Source organism: Pygocentrus nattereri, chromosome 12 (genome assembly GCF_015220715.1).
Source record: "Pygocentrus nattereri isolate fPygNat1 chromosome 12, fPygNat1.pri, whole genome shotgun sequence".
NCBI classification, from domain to species: domain Eukaryota; kingdom Metazoa; phylum Chordata; class Actinopteri; order Characiformes; family Serrasalmidae; genus Pygocentrus; species Pygocentrus nattereri.
In genome coordinates this window covers 12,961,117-12,981,484 of record NC_051222.1, presented here as the reverse complement: position 1 = coordinate 12,981,484, position 20,368 = coordinate 12,961,117, and the positions used below count along the sequence as shown (strand labels likewise).

Genomic DNA, 20,368 nt, shown 5'->3' with positions numbered 1-20,368 from the left:
AAAGGAAGAGGAAATCCACAACATTTTACATTAGTCAAACACAGCAATAACAACAGAACAGAGCTCTGGAGAAGTCATGTGTCATTCTGTAGTCAGCATCATGCCCATACTGGAAATCTTATGTTAAGTATTTTTTCCCTTTAGAGAAAAGGTTTGTTTTTGTTGTGACTGTTGTCACATCATGTGGTCAGTATAAATGTTCTAAACCCATTATGGTGTTGTCCTGTGAAATTTCTTTCACCTGACTAAATATACTCTGAATTACAGGGTCTTTTAGTGGGTGAGTCAAATTGACTTGCCTCAGTCAGTTTTCCTGGTTTGATTAATGTAAACATGGTTTCTAGAATTCACTTTTTATTTAGACTGGCCAATTAACAGCAGTGGTGGATAAGGCGCACAAATCATGTACCTGAGTTAGAGATACCCAAGGTAAAATATTACTCCAGTAAAAACAGAAGCCCTCCCTTTAGACCTGTACTTGAGCACAAAAGTATTTGCCTTCAAATGTACTTACGTATTAAGAGTAAAAGTACTAAAAGATTAATTATGACTTTAATGTCCTATTATCATTTTTGTAACAATACTCTCTCTTTAACTCATGTTAGGTGAAAATACTGCAGTGTCACTCTTGGTAAACCAGTCTTTTAATAGAATGTTATTAATTAGTGATGTCTATTAAAATTATCATAGAAATGAATATATTTTCAAAGTTTCAGAGGATTTATTTGCAAGTTAGTTACAAGTTTAATAAAAACTTGCTTTAAACAAAAATTCACAAATGAGTTTCCTTTACTATACTGCATCTGTAGGTCTCTTCATAAACATAAACTAGCCAAACCAAATTTACTATAAAATGAAAGTGTTTGCATAAATTCAGAAAAAAGACATCAGTCATGACTGCATATGTGTATATATTTCTATATTGTGATCTATTTACACAAATTTAGGTTAGTTCCATCATTTATGATGGCATAGCCACTCCCAAAATTTTACGCTGCTGCACTGACATTGAACCGTAAAACAGTTTAGGACCACTGTTAATAAAAATAAAAATGGCAGATCTCAAGACTAAAGTCATAATATTTCGAGGGGAAAAGTCATGTTATGAGTATAAGAAATGGCTGAGCAGGAAACTGTTTATTTAGAATAAAGCAGAAATGCAGGGTCGTCTACACGGCGTCTATCGGTGGCTACATCTCTGTGCCATTCAAAGAGGGCATGAACTTTCAAAGACAATGAGAATGATAATCAAAATCACGATTCACAAAGAGACAGGAGTGTGTGGAATTCCGGCACCAGTACAGCAACCGAGACCAACGTGTTATGGCAGCCCCCTACAGTTAGCCCACTTTCTCCTACAAATATAAGTTTTTCTCAAAATATTATGACTTTACACTCAAACTAGTATGACTTTTTTCTCTAAATATTACTTTATTCTCAAAGGCCACTATTTTTATTTTAATGAACAGTGGCCCTAAAATGCTGTCGTAGAACCTTATGCTTGGTAGGTATGTCCAACAGGTCAAAACAAGTTCAAAACAAAGTGTGCACTGTACCCTGATTGGTGTGCTTGATTTGTGCTTCTTTCATTTGACTTTCAAAAATGTTACACTTTCACACATAAGCCAGAAGGAACAGACTTTGCATAATGTAGTGGAGTAAAGATAAGATAAGATAATCCTTTATTAGTCCCACAGCGGGGAAATTCACAGTATTACAGCAGCAGCAGAGTAACAGGAGTAAGGCACTCAGTAGTAGAAACAGGAAACAGTATAAACATTATCAACATTATAAATAATAAAAATTAAAGCTAAATCTCTAGACTATTTACAACAAAATAATAATAATAATATATTTTATTTTATATATTTTATAATAATAAAATAAAATAAAATAAAATAAGAGTTGCATATAAATCTGTATTGCACTTAGCCTATTGCACAATGAAAAATGTTCGCATTCTGAATGTAAGTGTATATTGCATGTGTGTGTGGTCTACTGGGAGCAGTGCTGGTTGTACAGTCTCACAGCAGCAGGAAGGAAGGACCTGCGATAGCGCTCCTTCACACACTTGGGGTGAAGGAGCCGGTCACTAAAGGAACTGCCCAGTGCTGGCAGAGTCGCACGCATGGGGTGGGAGTCGTTTTCCAGCATGGATGCTAGCTTGTTCAGCATCCTCCTTTCTCCCACCGCCTGCACTGGGTCTAGAGGAGTCTCTAGGACCGAGCCGGCCCTCCGGATCAGTTTGTCCAGTTTCTTCCTGTCTGCAGTGGAGATGCTGCCGCCCCAGCAGAACACTCCATAGAAGATGGCTGATGCCACCACTGTGTCGAAAAAGGTCCTCAGGAGTGGCCCCTGCAATCCAAATGACCTCAGTCTCCTGAGCAGGTAGAGTCTGCTCTGTCCCTTCCTGTAAAGTGCAGCTGTGTTGTCTGACCAAACGTTCTTAACCTTAAAAAAATCATTATGACAGAAAATAATCACTATGATAACAAGTATCAGCATTTTTAAATGCATGCATATTTTGGAGAAGGTTGTTTAACATCAATACATATCTAATCTGCAATTTTAATGGGTCATTGGGCCCTTGACTCAAGGGAGTTCACAGCTACTTACCTTTGCCTCATACAAAGCCTGCGCCTGCTGCCAAAGCCACTTCACGACCATATTTGACAACATTATCTGGTTTTGATTTTGCAGAGGTTACAAGTCTTATTAGATCAGATCAGTGCCCCGCAGTTTTAGCTTGCATGTAGCAATATTCATATATTGAGGCCTTAACAAAATCATAATTTAGAATATTCAATAGCAATAGCAATGTACTGCAATCCTTCCCATTATCACAGCAGCAGTGTTACTTTCCACAATACACTACTTTATTGGCTTTTTCATTTTGGTAGGTCTTAAAGCTCCCCCTGCCTATGGCGAAGGGAAGTCGGATTCTGAATGCGAGTCGAAATCCGGCACAACACCTGCCGATAACCCCCGGGACGTCTACAGGTCATGCGACGCACCGCCAGCCGCGTTTGAAACCACTTCTCTGGTCAAAGCTAAACTCTTCAAACTCAAGAGTTTTATCTACAGCCGTCTGTGTACGCGCAGATAAAACTCGCCTCTGCGTCGGTGAATGAAACGTTTGTTCGGCGGCTGTACAGTCCAGTATACTTATATTATAATTATTTATCTGTCTTTATGCTCCCCGACATCTTTATGTGGGTTTTACTCAGAATTTACTTCCTTCTCTTACCCATTTCGCACAGGCGGGAGACCAAAGCGGCAGCACGTTTTCAACGCAACACCGCCATCTGCTGGACTAGCATTGGTACACATTGTACGCGAAGACTTAGAGTTTAAGAAGTGTAATGTGTTATTTTAGAAAAAAACGTCCTGGGTCAGAATTGTTCACAGTGGTGGTGATAGGAATCAGACGACTGAAACGTTTAACGCCATTAAAAGCGACCACACAAAGGTTATTGATGTTATTACCATAATAATATCTTGTTGGATGCCTGAAACATTTTATGACGGTTCTGAGTGTTTTAGCTTCAATGTATTTTAAATGCGTTCAGCTTTGAACTGCAAATAATGGCATTGTAGAGATTTCCACTTGATTCCTTTCGCCGTAAAGTAATCTAAACGGGTCATTTTCTCTATAAGGCGACATTTCATATCAAACCACTCCGCTTGGCTTTGTTGATCTCGCAATCAGTTGTCATTGTACTGATCCGTCCACTCTGCCTGACTGACTGTGTTTTACTGGGGGAGGGGAGTGGGAGAGGGCGGGGGGATACGCAGTCTAGACCAGGGTGACATTCACGTCTTGGTGAAGAATACACAGCCTCACCAATACACTGTCAGCAACTTAACCCTGATGTGTTTAGCAGTACGCCATTATTAACCTGTTTCGCCGTTTGTGAGAATTTTGTGTGACCTTGTTGCTGTTGGCTAAAGCACTCAGGTTAATGAGCTGCTGTCCTTGAGAAACACGAAAGACACTCAGCATCGACGTGTCTCTGTGTCGCGGATTAAACAGTGGCGGTTTTATGGGCGTGCGCACACTGAGGAGGGCACTATGATAGGTCGTGTCGGAGGGTGGAGAGATGGTGTGAAGATATGACCCGGCACTGCTGAATGAACGCGTCTTCTCCGAAAATACGTCCAGGTGTAGACCGATCAAATCGCCATGAACGGCACCAAACTCTGCCTTCGACTGCAACGCCGGTATTATTCGGCCAGTCTGAGGGCTACATACCACAGGACTCTGGACAGGATCGAGCTAATGCTCCCGCCTAAACTAAGACCTCTGTACAACCATCCAGCAGGTAACCAAATCTTCTCCGGCTATTGCCAGGACTACTGTGCTTTGAAACCTGCCACTTTCACTTTGACAAGGGCGCTGACGTAGCGAGTCTGAGCTGAATTCAGCGTTCGACGCCGCATTTATTCAGACATGTCTTTCTAATTTTAATGCTTTCTCAACAGCCTGACGTGTGCAGTTTAGCCTACTTTGTGGTTCTTGCCAAAATGAAGAGTCCCAAACAAAAGCAGGCCAACATCCTCTTTCGCTGTTTTCCAAAGAGTCATAAATCATCGTCTGCAGCAGCATCTGCAGGCTGCTGGTTAAGAGTGTGAGCCGACATTGAGTTGGCCATATAAAGTCGATAATAAACTGCTGTTTATACGTATCAGGCTCATTAGCTTATATTAGCTTAAATTAGCTTTCAATGTCAAAGTGACCTCATTTATCATGTGAGGGGTTGGAACCGGCTTCTAAATCTACGAGCACGCCCACTTTTTGGGTGAAACTGGGACCTTTGATATCCATTCAAAGCAGTTTATGTTGTTATTTATTCCATATTTTTCAACTGCACAAAATATAGAAGAGCGTCTCCTCCCTTTAGCTGTTCTTATGTTTATCCTTTCATGTATGACTGGTGTTCAGGATATAAAGTGAATATATTGTTGCAATGCATTCAGCAAGAAAATCAGTGCACTTCAGCAGGGGTTCCCAGCCGCTAGCCTGCCAAATTACTATGATAAAGTCTGAGAAATTATGAGAAATGAAAAGCATGAAAAATAATTTTTGATGGCGATTATAAAGGCTTTCCTTTATTTTCAAAGTAACCAACTTGGTTACACCTGGCGCCATGCTGTCGTTCACTTAGTCAAGATGTTTGTTTCTCATTTTGTTTGGATAGTAGGCTTTATTATACATATTTGTGACCATGGGACATTGTAGGATACTGTCAAGATAAACTTTTGCACTCCACCTAACTAAAAGTTTACTTCAGGGAAAAAAAAGTTGAGAAACAGTTATTTTTCATCTAATTTAATTTTGGTTGATGGTTGCTGAGCCAAGTGAGTAACCGTCATAAAGTCCTCCAATGTCTATAAATTGTCCTTTCAGTGAGTACCATTTGAATGAAATATTACTGCCCATTCCTTCAAAAACTGCAGATATATTCTGTTTATATTAAAACATTTATTTACAGAGTGCATGCTTTTCATTTTAGTCATCATTGCCTCCCTGATCAGTTTTCCATTAGTTTTGTCATTTAAGGAGTGTAGTAGAGTTAGGTTTTCTACACTGGTCCTATACATTTTGAGCAAAGAGATTAACAGATGCAACATGGTTGATAAGTAGATGCAAAACAAAACTCATTAGGTTTGTATTAACAATTATTTACCAAGAAGTCAGTGTTTGAAGATGCCAGCTGACAACAAATAATCAAATCTAAACAAATTCTAAATCAGTCCCGTATGAATTTAATCATCATATTTTTTTCAGGATTATTAGTCTGTAAATCGTTTGGGCTGATATGGCTGACTGAGATGAAAGGCCAAAAGAGAACATTTAAAGCATTTTTTGGCTCTGTACTCACTATTTGAAATGACAGAGTGATGAGGCCAAAGTGAAGCCTGACATTTCAGTCATGACAAATGAATGATTTTAGTGCTCATGTTAGGAGGTAAATCATTAACACAGTCTAAATATCTTCCACACAAACTCTGTTCTTGTACTCTTTGGGAGGACACTTTTTCTGTGTATATTTTGATTCTGTCAGTTTTCAGGTTAATATTTTATCCATCAGTGAAACTTCAAGATATATATCTCTAACAAGCATATTCTTACTCACTAGTGATTTGCATTCCAATAGTTTGGTGTTTTAAAATATGGTCCAATCTGGCCTACCAGCATGTGGATTTTTTGCAGATTGTCAGCCCTTTATAAATGTGTGTCTGTGTGTATGTATGTGTGTTTAATGCTTAGTTGCCAGGGATGTTGCCTGGCGATAGTGTAACGGCAATTTTCAGTCCTCTCTTTTGTCTATTCTTAACTCTTTGATAATGAACTAATGCCATGCCTCACAAGATTTTACCAACCATATAGTTTAATGTGCAAACAAACATAATGATATGATCAGCATTGTCATTTTTGCTTGATTTTAAAACATAATGCAACACTATAATATAATAATTTAATAATAATAATTTTGTAACTCACCCAATGAGAAAATACTGGTGAAATGCTGGAGAAATTACAGTTGCAAAAGGAAGTCTGACTCAATAGATTTGGATGCATCTTTGCTAGTTTAGCCTCCATTTGATGGTGTAATTTGTTTTTCTTCAAAGCTTAATTTGAAAAGGTGTACAGCACTTTGTGGTAGTTTTTCATTTTCTGTTCTGAGACATATAAAGCTTAAAGGCCTTTGCACACTGAGTTTATTTCAGACAACAATCTAATTTGAGCATCTCTATAAGTGATGATATCCTGCACACCAAACACAATTTCTCAAATCACAAAAATATTACATTGTTTTATTCAGCCTCTTTCACCAGCAGCAAGAGCTCACTGGCCCGTCACGTTTGTCTCTGCTGTCGGCATAGTGACAGACAAAGTGATAAACAACCGTGCCTAGCAACTAGAACTTATTGCTAAACATCAGAAATATTTTTTTTTTGCCTTTTTCTTTCTTACAGATGGTATTAACATCTCCAAATACAGTGGAAATGGGGCACAAACTATGTAGCAGGCATCCTAACTGTACAAAAAACTTTTAAAGTTCAAGCTCCTGAATCAGCATGCCTTTTACATTTCCAACATGGAAAGTAGCCCACCCAGTGGTATCATTTGCTCATTTTGTGTGGAGCAAAAAATATCTTTGTCACCTGCAGACATTCTGCTTGTTTGTTTTGTGACGTGATAAAGCTTGCTAATCACTGGTGTATTTGCTTTGTTTCTGTTTACCATTGGTTTTCTTGGTCTGAAACTGGAGGCTGTTTCACTTGTAGGGGCCCAGCCTTGGGATCTTTCCTTTGGAAAGAGCATGTTTGTCAACATTCGATCCATTCGAAAAGAGAAACGTTTTTAATTTGCACTGACTGTTCTACTTTTTTCAAATTAGTCAAATGTAAAAATTGTGAAAAAAACGCCCACAGTACTACTGCGGCCCACAGGTTGAAAGCCACTGATCTACAGATTTGTAATAAGAATTTCTGTTTTGGTCTTTTAGGGCCAAAGACGGTTTTCTTCTGGGCGCCTGTCTTTAAATGGGTGAGATGAATCTGTTATTTAATTTTAATCTCTTTCTCTCTGTCTTTCTTTAGTGATGTTAAAGTGTAACTGCATCAGTTTTAGACAACATCTGCCCTTTTTCCTTTATGAAATGTTCATAAAAAGTGAACTTGCATCAGCTGGGTTATTGCAGTTGTTGTGGTGAAAGAATGAGGTACAGTATGTCATTAGTGCATGCAAAATGTAATGAAAGATGCAACATACCATGTACTGTTTAACTATGTGTTATTATTTATTTAATTATGTGTTAGTACACGTGCATATTGTGTCTGATATTCATTTTCCAAACGCCTTTTGTTATTGGGACAACATTTGCAAAATTAACAAATACCCAAGACAAAACACTGCACACCAAGACTAGGAACTTAGGGATATAAAAGGCTTCATAATGCATAAAGGTCCTGAGAGCTATAAGTTGTAATGGCTAGTGGTGATTGGGAAGCTGTAAGCCTCAGTAGCTTTAGAGCTGGAAACCAGTTCATCATATTCCTTGTGGAAGCAACACAGAGCTGGATGCACACAGTACAGAAAATGACATGCACACCGCCATGTGATGAACCTACCACATGACTGCAAAGGGTGTGTAGTTTACTGCCCATCGGCTTATCAGCAGATCCAGGGTCATTGACTGCTGTTTTTTGAATCTCTCTCTGAGCCTACCCCTTTGCTAATGTGAATTCAAGATGTCCTGTAGGATGGGAGTGACCAAGCAGGTGGGTGAGAAAAATAAGTGTGATATTGAGATTGCAGAAAAAAAGGCAGTGGATGAAGTTTTGGATCTTCCTGTTGTGATCGCACAGCTTCACTCCCAGCTCAGCTACAAAAGGTTGAGATGGACCCCGGTGCCATAGGATTTGGGGTGCAATGTGTTGCTTTAGTTCAAAGAAAGGTTACAACTGGATAATTAACCGAATGCTAAATATGAAGAGTCCCACTGAAATTTGTCATCTCATGCAGAGAAGTATAAGGTGGATGCTGGATCTGTCCCAAACCAGGAGTGCTCTTATCACGAAGTATGGGCTCTTATGGACGAAGTGCACAAATCATGTACTTGAGTTAAAGTAGAGATACCCAAGGTAAAATATTACTCCAGTAAAAGTAGTAAAAGTCCTTACTCTAGACCTCAACTTGAGTAAAAGTACAAAAGTATTTGCCTTCGAATGTACTTAAGTATCAAAATTAAAAGTACTAAACGATTAATTATGGCTCTAATGTCCTATTATCATTTTTGTAACAAGACTCGCTTCATGAACTCATTTTAGGTGAAAATCCTCAAGTGTCTTTCTTGGTAAACCAGTCTTTTAATAGAACGTCGTTAATTAGTGACACTGACTTCTATTAAAATGATCATAAGCACAAAACACAGAAAACAATGAACAGGTGAGACACGGACAACCATGCCATGGCAGCGGCAGAGCCAAACAAAGGCGCAATCTTGCCTAAGGCATTGCCAACCCTGTTTTGTTTAAAAATTTTTTGTACTGTGTCATGTTGTATATTTTATATTGTGTTATGTTTTGTAAAGCACTTTGTGGCTTGTGTCTGTGAAAAGTGCTGTATAAATAAATTTTACTTACTTACAGAAGGCAAACAGTTTTCATCAGATAGAACCGAGTAGCTCTGAAATCACTTTTTACACACAAGCAAAGTTTCAGTTTAAGATTACTTTATAAATTAGTTACAAGTTGAATATAAACTTGCTTTAAACACAGGTTCACAAATAAGTTTTACTTTACTATATTGATCTGTAAGTCTCTGTTCATAAACGTAAACTAACCGAAACTAATTTACTATAAAATGAGTGTTTGTATGAATTCATAAAAAAAGAAACATGCCAGTCACAACTGCATATGTGTACATATTACTATATTGGGGTCTACTTACACAAAGTTAGGTTAGTTCCATCATTTAGGTAGACATAAGTGCTTCCAAATCTTTATGCTGCTGCGCTGACATTGAACCATGTGCTGCACTGGGTTGGTATGACCAACAGGTCAAAACAAGCTGAGAATAAAGTGACCGCTGTGCCCTGATTGGTGTTCTTGCTTTTCACTTCTTTTGTTTTGACATGTTACGTTTTTATACACATAAAAAACAAAAGGAACGACAGATTTCTCAAAATGTAGTGGAGTGAAAAGTCAGATATTTGACATTGAAATGTAGTGGAGTAAAGGTAAAAAGTCGCCCAAAATGGAAATACTTAAGTAAAGTACAGATACACGAAAAAACTACTTAAATACAGTAACGAATTGCATTTATTAAGTTACTGTCCACCACTGCTGGCATGGCTATGAAGAGGCAGCTGACAAGGTCTCAATCAATCATTCCTAAAGCAGAGGACAGATTAGTATTCCGTTATACAAATAAAGAGCTTTGAAAGCATTCAGTAACTACAGAAAAATGTGAATAACTTACTGCTGTCCTGGATCTGGACTTGTTGAATCTCTTATTGTTATCATACTATGACAATGTTTCTCAACCCTCGTCTTGGAGGCCCACTGCCCTGCACTTTTTAGTGTTTGCTCTGCTTCTAACACTCATCCAACTAATCAGCTCATTAATAACCCATTAGTGAGTTGAAGTAGTTGTATTAAAGCAGACAAAGCACTAAAATTTGCAGGGCAGTAGATCTCTAGGACTGGAATAGAGGAACAATGCACTATGTTAATGTGTGGCTCCTGAAACAACAGGCTTCAGGACAAGGGTTGGAGTCCACTGGCTTAGGTGTTCGTTAAGACAGATGGACAATGCTATCATTCAACACTCACCTTAATTGGTTGGTAGGTTTTGTGTGACTGGTGTACTAAACAGTGGAGAAGACTTAGGGGGGGCATTATGCATAATAATAAATATATATTCATGGTTACTTACATAATTAATGTCTTCCACCCATCCCTCATCTCTCCACAGGGTCTGGTTGTTGCTGGGTTTTCTGATCTGACCCGCCCACCAGAAAAGCTGAGCCTTTCCCAGTCGTGTGTTATTACAGCCACAGGTACTGTTTCAAGAAGGTTATGTTATGTGCTGTAGTCAGAGACCAAAACAGCTCTTAAGTACAAGTTATTAATTTCTGTTTCCGAGGAGGGCGATGGATGGATAGATAGATAGACAGACAGTCAGATAGACAGACAGATTACTGATCCCGAAGGACATTTTGCAGCCAGTAGCAGACATACAACACAGTACAGAAATAGATTAGATATAATCCACTTGCACATTGAAACTGAAAGTTGAAGGCAAATTGGGGGGGGGGGGGGGGGGGGGTTGAGAGAGGCAAGGCTCCTAAAAAGAATGGAAGCTGTACTATGGAAGGCTGGTTATGGAAACACATGAAATTATGTTTAGTTGCTGAGACTTAGGAGTAATTTTCTATTAACCCTTGTGTGGTGTTCATGCTTTTGTTACTTAGTGAGTCTGGTGGACTGCATTATTGTTTTTGTATAAACGCCATTTCCAAAAAAGTTGAAACACTGTGCAAAATGAAAACAAAATGCAATAATGTGCAAATCACTTAAACCCTATATTTATATGAAAATAGTACAAAGAGAACATATCAAATGTTGAAATTGAGAAGTCTCAAGTTTCTTATTGCACAGTAACTGTGTACACTTCAATGAACAGAAATAGAAGTGCACACCGACAGGAAATCAGAGAACTTAAGCCTTCCCATGATCCTATAGTCACTGACATCTCAATAATTATAGTGTGAATGAGGTTCCTGATGTTTAGTTAGGACTACTAGTTAAACACTTGGCTCATGTGGCCAAAAAAAGAACCTGAACTGAATCCAAGAAACAAATCTGTTCTGAGTAATCAGTTAGATGAGACTGCCAGTGGATTCCTGTGACCCCATGTCTGTCATACAATATCTAACCAGAAGGAATTTCCATTTCTCCTTGCTCTATTGATTTCTTATGAATTTGTTTGCCTGAGAAAGCTTCACCTAGTACAAATCACAAATCACTGTGGTTGACTTTATACAACACAGTACTGATGTGTTTTGGCATCTTCATAGGACATCAGCTACTTTGTGCGTCATTTTGGTATTTCTGTTCATGCCCTTGATAACTTGCATGCTTAAATAGCTTGACCACACTGTGTCACAAATGTGCCACTTTGATTTGTGCCTGAGTACCTGGAGATTAAAGGAAAAAAGCAATCAAATGAAATATTGCTGTGCAAAGTTTATAAAAACACTTTGTTGGAAAATTACTGGCAGCTGCTCTTGATTGAAGCACATTTATTTACCATTTTTGGCAGTACAGGTGACACTAACTCTCAATGGTGATGAATAACAGTATTTGATATTTTGCGTTTGTGGGTGGTCTCTGGTTTTTTTGCACAGTAATATATGAATACATGTGTTTTTGGGTACTGTTATTGCTGCAGCACTGTGCTGGCCTTAAGGAGAAAAACTAACAATTTTTTAGTCAGCATGAAGCTACTAACCTATCAGAAACTAACCCTTTTTGCCTTTCATGTTAAACTGCATTTGCCTTTTCTTATTGATCTGATTTTCTGATTGATGGGACCTTTAATCATTTTTTATGCAAACATGTGAAACCTTAGGAAACCTTAGAGCGAGATGATTCTTAGAATTTATACTTCTTAAACCTGTAAAAACCTGTGAAGAAGTTGCATATATAGTACCAAAAACAAAACTGCTGTCTTCATGGTTCTCTTCCAGGCTTTATTTGGTCACGGTACTGCTTGGTGATCATTCCCAAGAACTGGGCACTCTTTGCAGTAAACTTCTTCCTGGGTTTGTGTGGAAGCACCCAGCTCATCCGAATCTGGAGGTGAGTTATGTATTCAATAATTGAGACTAGGGATACATCAATACTAATACTGGTATCAAGTATCGATCCAATACCATGCTCATTTACTTGTACTCGTAATCATAAAAATTCAAGGAGACCAGCATTCCGATACCAGTTGATACCATGTGACATAAGATGAAGGTATGCTGCCTTGTTAATTAACAAATGCAGTGAAGTGCTCCATGACTCCAGCACATTGAAGTCTTAACTGACTCCATGGCAGATGCAAAGTTGATCAGTTTAAACATTCCTGTCAGGAATTATATATATATAATTCCTGATGTCACTGCTACAGAGGTTGTTGTAAAAAGAGGCAGGCGAGGACCAAAACTATGAAACATACTTTAGTTACAGCAAAACAGAAGCGTTTTTCTGGTGTGGAACAAACCCCTGGTATTCTCTACTGCAATGCTTCTCGAGTCAAGGTGGCTAATGTACCTTAGCTAGCTAAAATCAGCTAAATGTTAATGATTCCACTATTAAGGTATTTTAATACTGAAATATATATAAATGTTTTGGCATATGCATTTTTTTCAGGGAAGGTCTTGTTTATTTTAGCAGGACAATGTCAAACCACATTCTGTGCATATTAAAACACCATGGCTCTGTATTAAGAGTCCAGGCGCTAAACTGGCCTGCCTGCAGTCCAGACCTGTCACCACTGAAAATATTTGGCACATTATTTAATGAAAACTATGACAAAAGGGACCCTGAACTGTTTAGCTGCTGAAATCCTATGTTAAGCAAAAATGGGAAAACCTTTCACTTTCAAAACTACAGCAGTTGATCTCCTCAGTTCCCAAATGCTTACAGGGTGTTGTTAAAAGAAGAGGTGGTAAACATGCCACCGTCCCAACTTTTTTGGAATGTGTTGTTGGCATAAAATTCAAAATGGGCATATATTTTTCAAAAACAATACAATTTCTGAGTTTCAACATTTGATTTGTTGTCTTTGTACTATTTTCAATGAAATATAGGATTTCCATTATTTGCACATCATTGAATTTTGTTTTTATTTACATTTACATACAGCATCCCAAATTTCTTGGAAATGGGATTGTACAATTGAAATGCACATTCCTCCTTGTTACACACACAATCCTCCTATACCACCTTATGGTGGAAAATTATTATTTTTATTTTTTGATTTAGTTGAAAGCAAGTTTATCTTACTATACCTGCTCACTAGGTGTGAACAGGCAAACTGCTTCCTTAACAAAATAAAAAGTAAAACTTACATTTACACATTTGATTTAGGGTTGTGATCATTATGAAAAACCTGGCTGGAATTACAGACAAATTAAATTGACTTGTCAGAATGGCTTGAGCCATCATTATACACGTAGACTCTGTAAACGTACATAAGCAATATGTCAACTGGACATGTAACTGCAGTCTTTATAAGGCCTAGTTTCTATTAAGATCTGTATTTCAATATTGTATTTTTTGTATTTATGGATTGACCCTTTCTTTCTGTCATAGGTACAACCAGGAGTTAAAGCTGAGAGAAGGTGGAGTGCAACATGAATGAAATTGACTGGGTACAATGATAATCTATGAGAGAGAGGAGGAGAGAGAGAGGGGGAGAGAGATTAATTACTTGATTGATTACTGGCTTATGGCATGTTGTAAATGTTATATCGCAGAACGGTTTCCTTTTTGGTTACTGAAAATGCCATGAATCAGTAATTTTGCGCAAAAATGTTATGACACACTTTGTGACCCAATAAAAGGTTATATTATAAAATTAAAATGGATGTTGTTCATAATCAAACATATTTACTGAATGTACTGAAAATCACTGTATTCAGATCAAACTTTCAGTGCTAAATAATTTAGGAATTTACCACAAATTGTAAAAATACTGCAAAACTGTAGTCTGAATCTGTGTTGTCTATATATTGGACTGCAGTAATTTGGTGGTCAGTTTTTTTGCACTTATGACATTGATCATGATTAAATTATGTGACCTGTTAAGATATGCTGTAGAGCTAATTTAAATTATTACATTTAGTTGTTAATTATTAAAATTTTAATTGTTTGTGTCCATTCTTTGTTGTTTAGACTATTTTGAATACATTTTAAAGTAATTGCACAGTTACTGGCCTCATATTGGCCTTTATGGACAACAACAGGATGTGATTTCAGTGCTCACATTAGTTTTTTTTTTTTTTTTTTTTTTGACCTTTCCTTCATTGTAGGATAATGATAAACATATTTCAGGTTGAAAGTCTTGGGCGATGGCTTCCAATTACAGGAGAGAGATTTACCTGCCAAAAGACTACGCATTTCTGTTTGTTCAGAAAGGAGTTTAAACTTACAGTCTGTAAATCAGACCTTCTTTTAAACATGCATATAACACAACTTGTATACAGACGAAGGGGGAAAAAAGCATGCAATAAGATGATGAACCACCACAAGTCACTAAAACAGCTTCAGTGTAACTTGGCATAGATATAGCATATGATTTACATAGTTGTCATACTCCTCATACCATTCAGTGACCCCTCATGCCATGTGGGTGAGGGCATCGTCACCCATTCATTTCAGGATAGAAATGTTTCATCAGTAGGAGATGATGCTTTATATTTGTATGGAAGCATCATTTCCACTCATTTCAGTTTTTTTTTCCTTAAAACTTTCACCATTTGTAGATAACATGCATCTGTGAATTCATTGTGATACACAGTGATGTTAGGTTATTGTTCACAGGGAGAGTTAACTAAATCTTCATTGTTAATTTTGTGTGACTGCTTGAAGCTTAGTACATTCTAAGTGCTGCAATAATAATACAGTAATATAGATTTCAGACAGTTTGACAGTGACGAATTGCTGCTGTCAGAACAAAACCTTGTGTCTACATTTTTGTCCTGTTTCAGCTTTTGATACAATTTAAAAATCCCTGTTGCCTTTGACATTGTAAATTTTATGAACAGCTAAAAAAAAGGCTCAGAATGACTTGGAAAAATGTCTGTATACATTGACTTTGCGTTGAAAAAAGTATAATAAAGTATGAATGTATAATAATAATAATATTTTTTTTTAAGTATTCCTGTAAATGATCAGTTTGGAGATACAAGGTTTTATTCCAACAGCAGCAAAATATTGATCAGTACATTTTGTTTTGCTTGAATCTGTTGTTTGGTGTGTATTGTATGGATGCCTCCATGAGTACCTAAATAAAATAATTCTTTGCATTCCCAGTCTCTTGCCTGTGTGCTATATGGAAATGGCATTACGTATAACTATGTTTGCTTGGTTTTTGAGGAACGGCGTGCTTAATGCTTAGCATTAGCTCTCTCCCAAGTGCAGATGAACTGCCAGCACATTGGCATATCGTTTCCCTGGCAACACAAATGATCCATAGCTGACCATCTCACGCTTCAAGGTGAAAACTTAATGCTGCAGCAGCAGTTTCAGTTCAGCTGACACATACACAGAGCTTACCCTCACTTGTGACTAGCATTTGAAGCATCTGGCTGTGATAAATGAATTGAGCATCATGTTGGTATCTCTGCAGGGAAGCTGTTCAGTAATAATAAAGCAAGCTGCTAAAAATAGCATGTAGTGAGGTCATTGCTACTGGTTCTTATTCATGAAGATGTTGAGCATGACACATTTTCTGCAGGAATCATTCAAACGTTGATATGCATGTACATTTTTTCTCAACAAATGTATATTTAATTCTTAAACAACAAGACAACTCCTCTACTGTAATGAACGAATGTAATAGTTTGACACTGCTGCATCTCGTTTCAGCGCATTCTATCTGCATCCAATAGCAACTAAATAAACACATTGTATGGATTTTTTTAATACAAATACAAACATAATTAAACATTTAGGTGTGCATGTAAATGTAGTAGACAAAAGTGGTTTGGAAATAATAAAGGAAAAAAGACAAGCATATGTAAAGTATACTGGCATTATGCTGCTCATTTTCGGGCAAAATACATTTCAGTGAAGATGCTCACATCCACTAGGGGGTACTAGAATGACCACCAACAGCATCTTCTGTCCATTAAACTCAAAAGGTACAACCTTCAGCAGTTGCAAATGTTTATTTCACATTATTTAGCTAAACGCTGTTCCAAGCATACAAAACTGTACTGCAATATCAGAAAAAGACCAAAAGGGAAGTAAAACAGGCAGATAAAAGCAAGTAATAATAAAGTACTCAGAACACATCATATAGGTGTCTCTATCCATCCACACTTAAAAATAATGTTCTTTTGAAATGATCCCTTATAGGAACCAACTTTGGTTCCCAAAAGAACCTTTCTGTAGATGGTTCTTAAAAATAAACTTTTTGAAAAGAGTGTGTCAGTATTTGCAGGTTATTTTCTGCACACAGTTTGATTTGTGACTGATGCAGAATGAACATTAAATGTTACCTAATATGAATGTGTGTTACGTGAGTACATAAGTGTTATTTACTATAATGTCAACAATGTCAGCTTATTTAGTAAGTTCTCTCATACACTGTTGGAGTATCTGTAACTTCCGTCCTTGAATGCAGCATTTACATTTTTTTTGTCTTCTGAGATTTTTACACATAACCAGTTAGATTAAAATTCATAAACATATACAGCTTTTCTGGAACAAATTATACATTTTGTTCATTTTTAAAGTGAAAAGAAATTAATGTATTAATAGAAAATTGTACTTGTTGCATGTGCAAAAGTTTGGACACCTAGTCAGTTACCAAGTACTTGGTAATAGCGGTCTACATAGCTTTAGGAAGGGCATTCTCTTTTACCATGATGGCTACTTATTGCATAAAATCTTGCCAACTAATGGCAGAACCTTGCACGATACTAAAAAAATTAACTAAAGAAATAAGGAACATTTATGACAAAATATTTTGAGAATTAGAGCTGAACAGGACTTAACACTTTACGTTTTTAAAAAAGAGATTATTATAATATAACTGGTGACTCTAAAAGTAGAATGCCTGACTTCACCACTTTTGTCACTATAAATGGGCCTTGCCTTACCTACTGGCAAGATATTCAGACATGTAATAGCTTTAAATCTGAAGTCCCTCTTGCACTTCCTGCATGTGTGCTTGAAATAAGATCACTTGAAATCTTGTGTCTTGGTTAGGCCTAGTTACTTTGTTATGTCCAGTTACACAACAGTTAGGGCCTGAGTGGTTAAGTGACGTCAGTTCTTTTCATCACCATCAATTGTTTTCTTAAGCATCTTTTACAAGGGACTTTCAAACGAGCCTTTTTGTTTGGGGATGCTACTTGAGGCATAAATCAGAATTATCTTTTGTATTGGTGGCAGAATTATTTGTTTATTTCCCCAGAAAGTAAAGATATCTTTTGAAGTGGCTCTTAACAATGCAGAGACAGTAAAAGTTTATGTGGAAGTACTGAAGTGCTTACAGTGATAATGTGATAGTTGGCTAATTTAATCACCTTATGACAAGGAGCCATTCAATGTCTTGGCATCCATGCAAAGCTACTCAATAATGGAACTGCACTCCTTAAAAGGCCAGTTTCTGAGTGATTTTTGGCTAATACGAAGAATTCTAGGAAAATGCTTTAATTGGTAATGACCCTGTATGTTATAGATTGTTAGTACTTTGGAAAAGGTTATTCATGTTCATGTGTCATTTATAAAAAGGTTTGTTAAAGAACTATCAATGGGAAAACAAAAGGTAGCACCTTTGTTTTTAAGCATGTGTTGGTGGTTTACTAGCTGTCTGGTCTGTCACGTTGTCTAACCCTTCTAAATTTGAAATACATCGGTTCATGCCTACATCTGCATAGTAAAAACATTTTTATTGATATCACAGTGAGTTTCCATGATAAACACACCATTAAATGCTGCAATGACAGAATGGATAATATTTCCTCACATATGCAGCACCAGGCTGATGTAATTAGATCAGTGGGAATTACAAGAACAAAGTGCTTTCCCCTGACCAGGCTCAAACTCTGCTCTCCCACATGTAGACTGGGCAACTTAAGTATTTAATTAAAGACCCAGTTACAATGTGCACACATGTACAGCTCAAAAACTACTCTATTCTTAACTGCCTGTAAAACATGCTTAAACATGACTACTCCTCGTTCCAGTGTTGCGTGTGAAACAAACATACATCACTATGACAATAAAGAGCTTTCAAATAATTATTTATTTTTGTTGGTCTACAATTAAAGGAGAAATCTGCATATTTATTAGTAGGCCTGTCACAGTTCTTACATGATTGCCTGATTGCAATCATTCCAGCTAATCACAATTCTTTAAAGCAACATTATGTAACAGTTTTACCTTATAATAACAGCTTTAATATCATTTTGATGGTACACTGTCTTATCATAGGGAGAATGGTGTTTTGTCGTTTCCACTATGGGTTTGCAATGCCTATAGTGCTATGTAACTTTGGAGAAGTGGGCATTGATGCGCCTCTCTCAAGAACTGCATAACGCTTTACAGCATCACATCGCACACCAACCAAGATTTGTGGGTCTTTAGCTAGCTCAGTATTTCCAGTAAGGACATCATGGCAGAGGCTGCCAAGAGACTGGAGAAGATGCTGTCAGAATAAGCAAAGAAGAGAGAAAAAAGCAAAAATGACAAGCTAGAGACCAGACAAGATTACTGGCTTTTACTTGTTGGCAAGAGCTAAAAGGGATGCAAGGATACAATTCTCACGGCTAATGGGGAAATAACAAAAACCTTACAGCAGAATGAACATACCTGCCTATGTTATAAATAATAAAAATTTAATATTAAATTAATTAATTCCCTCTCCTTGGATCACCACCTTATCGTGGTGGAGGGGTTTGCGTGCTTGAATGATCTTAGGAGCTATGTTGTCTGGAGCAAAAGCTCCTGGTAGGGTCTCCCATGGCAAACTGGTCCTAGGTGACAGGTCAGACAAAGTGTGATCCATAATAACCCCTATGAAGACACAAAAACTGGACTTGTGTACCCTGCCCGGAACAGGGTTACCGGGGCCCCACCCTGGAGCCAGGCCTGGGGGAGGGGCTCGCCAGCGAGCGTCTGGTGGCCGGGCATTTACTCATGGTGCCCGGCCGGGCCCAGCCCGAAGGAGTTACATGAGTCCCCCCTCCCATCGACCCACCACCAATGGGAGGGGCAGTAGTAGGGGTTCGGTGCGTTGTGGATCGGGCAGTGTCCGAAGGCGTGGGCCTTGGCGTTCTGATCCTCGGTTGCTGAAACTGGCTTTTGGAACTTGGAACGTTACCTCACTGGCGGGGAAGGAGCCTGAGTTGGTGCGCGAGGTTGAGAGATACCGGCTAGATATAGTAGGGCTCACCTCAACACACAGCTTGGGCTCTGGGTCCAATCTCCTTGAGAGGGGCTGGACTTTATTCTTTTCTGGAGTTGCCCATGGTGAGAGGCGGCGGGCAGGTGTGGGCTTTCTCATAGCCCCTCGACTCGGTGTCTGTATGTTGGGGTTTTCTCCGGTGGACGAGAGGGTAGCTTCCCTACGCCTTCGGGTTGGGGAACGGGTCCTGACTGTTGTCTGTGCTTATGCACCGAACAGCAGTTCAGAGTACCCAGCCTTCTTAGAGTCCTTGGGAAGGGTGCTTGAAAGTGCTCCTCCTGGAGACTCTATTGTCCTACTGGGGGACTTCAACGCTCACGTGGGCAATGACAGTGAGACCTGGAGGGGTGTGATTGGGAGGAATGGCCTCTCTGATCTGAACCCGAGTGGTGTTCAGTTTTTGGACTTCTGCGCAAACCACAGTTTGTCCATCACGAACACCATGTTTGAACACAAGGATGTCCATAAGTGCACATGGCACCAGGACACCCTAGGCCGCAGTTCAATGATTGACTTTGTAGTCGTGTCATCGGACTTGCGGCCATGTGTTTTGGACACTCGGGTAAAGAGAGGAGCTGAGCTGTCAACTGATCACCACCTGGTGGTGAGTTGGATCAGGTGGTGGGGGAAGATGCCGGTCAGACCAGGCAAGCCCAAACGTAT

The 20,368-nt window shown here is 38.3% G+C and overlaps 1 protein-coding gene across 1 annotated transcript; it reads left to right on the top strand.

Moving 5' to 3' along the window:
* The first annotated feature begins 3,827 nt into the window (after nucleotides 1-3,827).
* mpc2a (mitochondrial pyruvate carrier 2a) lies at nucleotides 3,828-15,599 on the top strand. Its single transcript, XM_017717734.2, has 5 exons — nucleotides 3,828-4,322; nucleotides 7,515-7,555; nucleotides 10,487-10,571; nucleotides 12,264-12,375; nucleotides 13,879-15,599. Exons 1-5 carry the CDS (start codon nucleotides 4,184-4,186, stop codon nucleotides 13,925-13,927), a joined length of 426 nt encoding a protein of 141 aa, XP_017573223.1. The 5' UTR covers nucleotides 3,828-4,183; the 3' UTR covers nucleotides 13,928-15,599.
* Nucleotides 15,600-20,368: the final 4,769 nt, after the last annotated feature.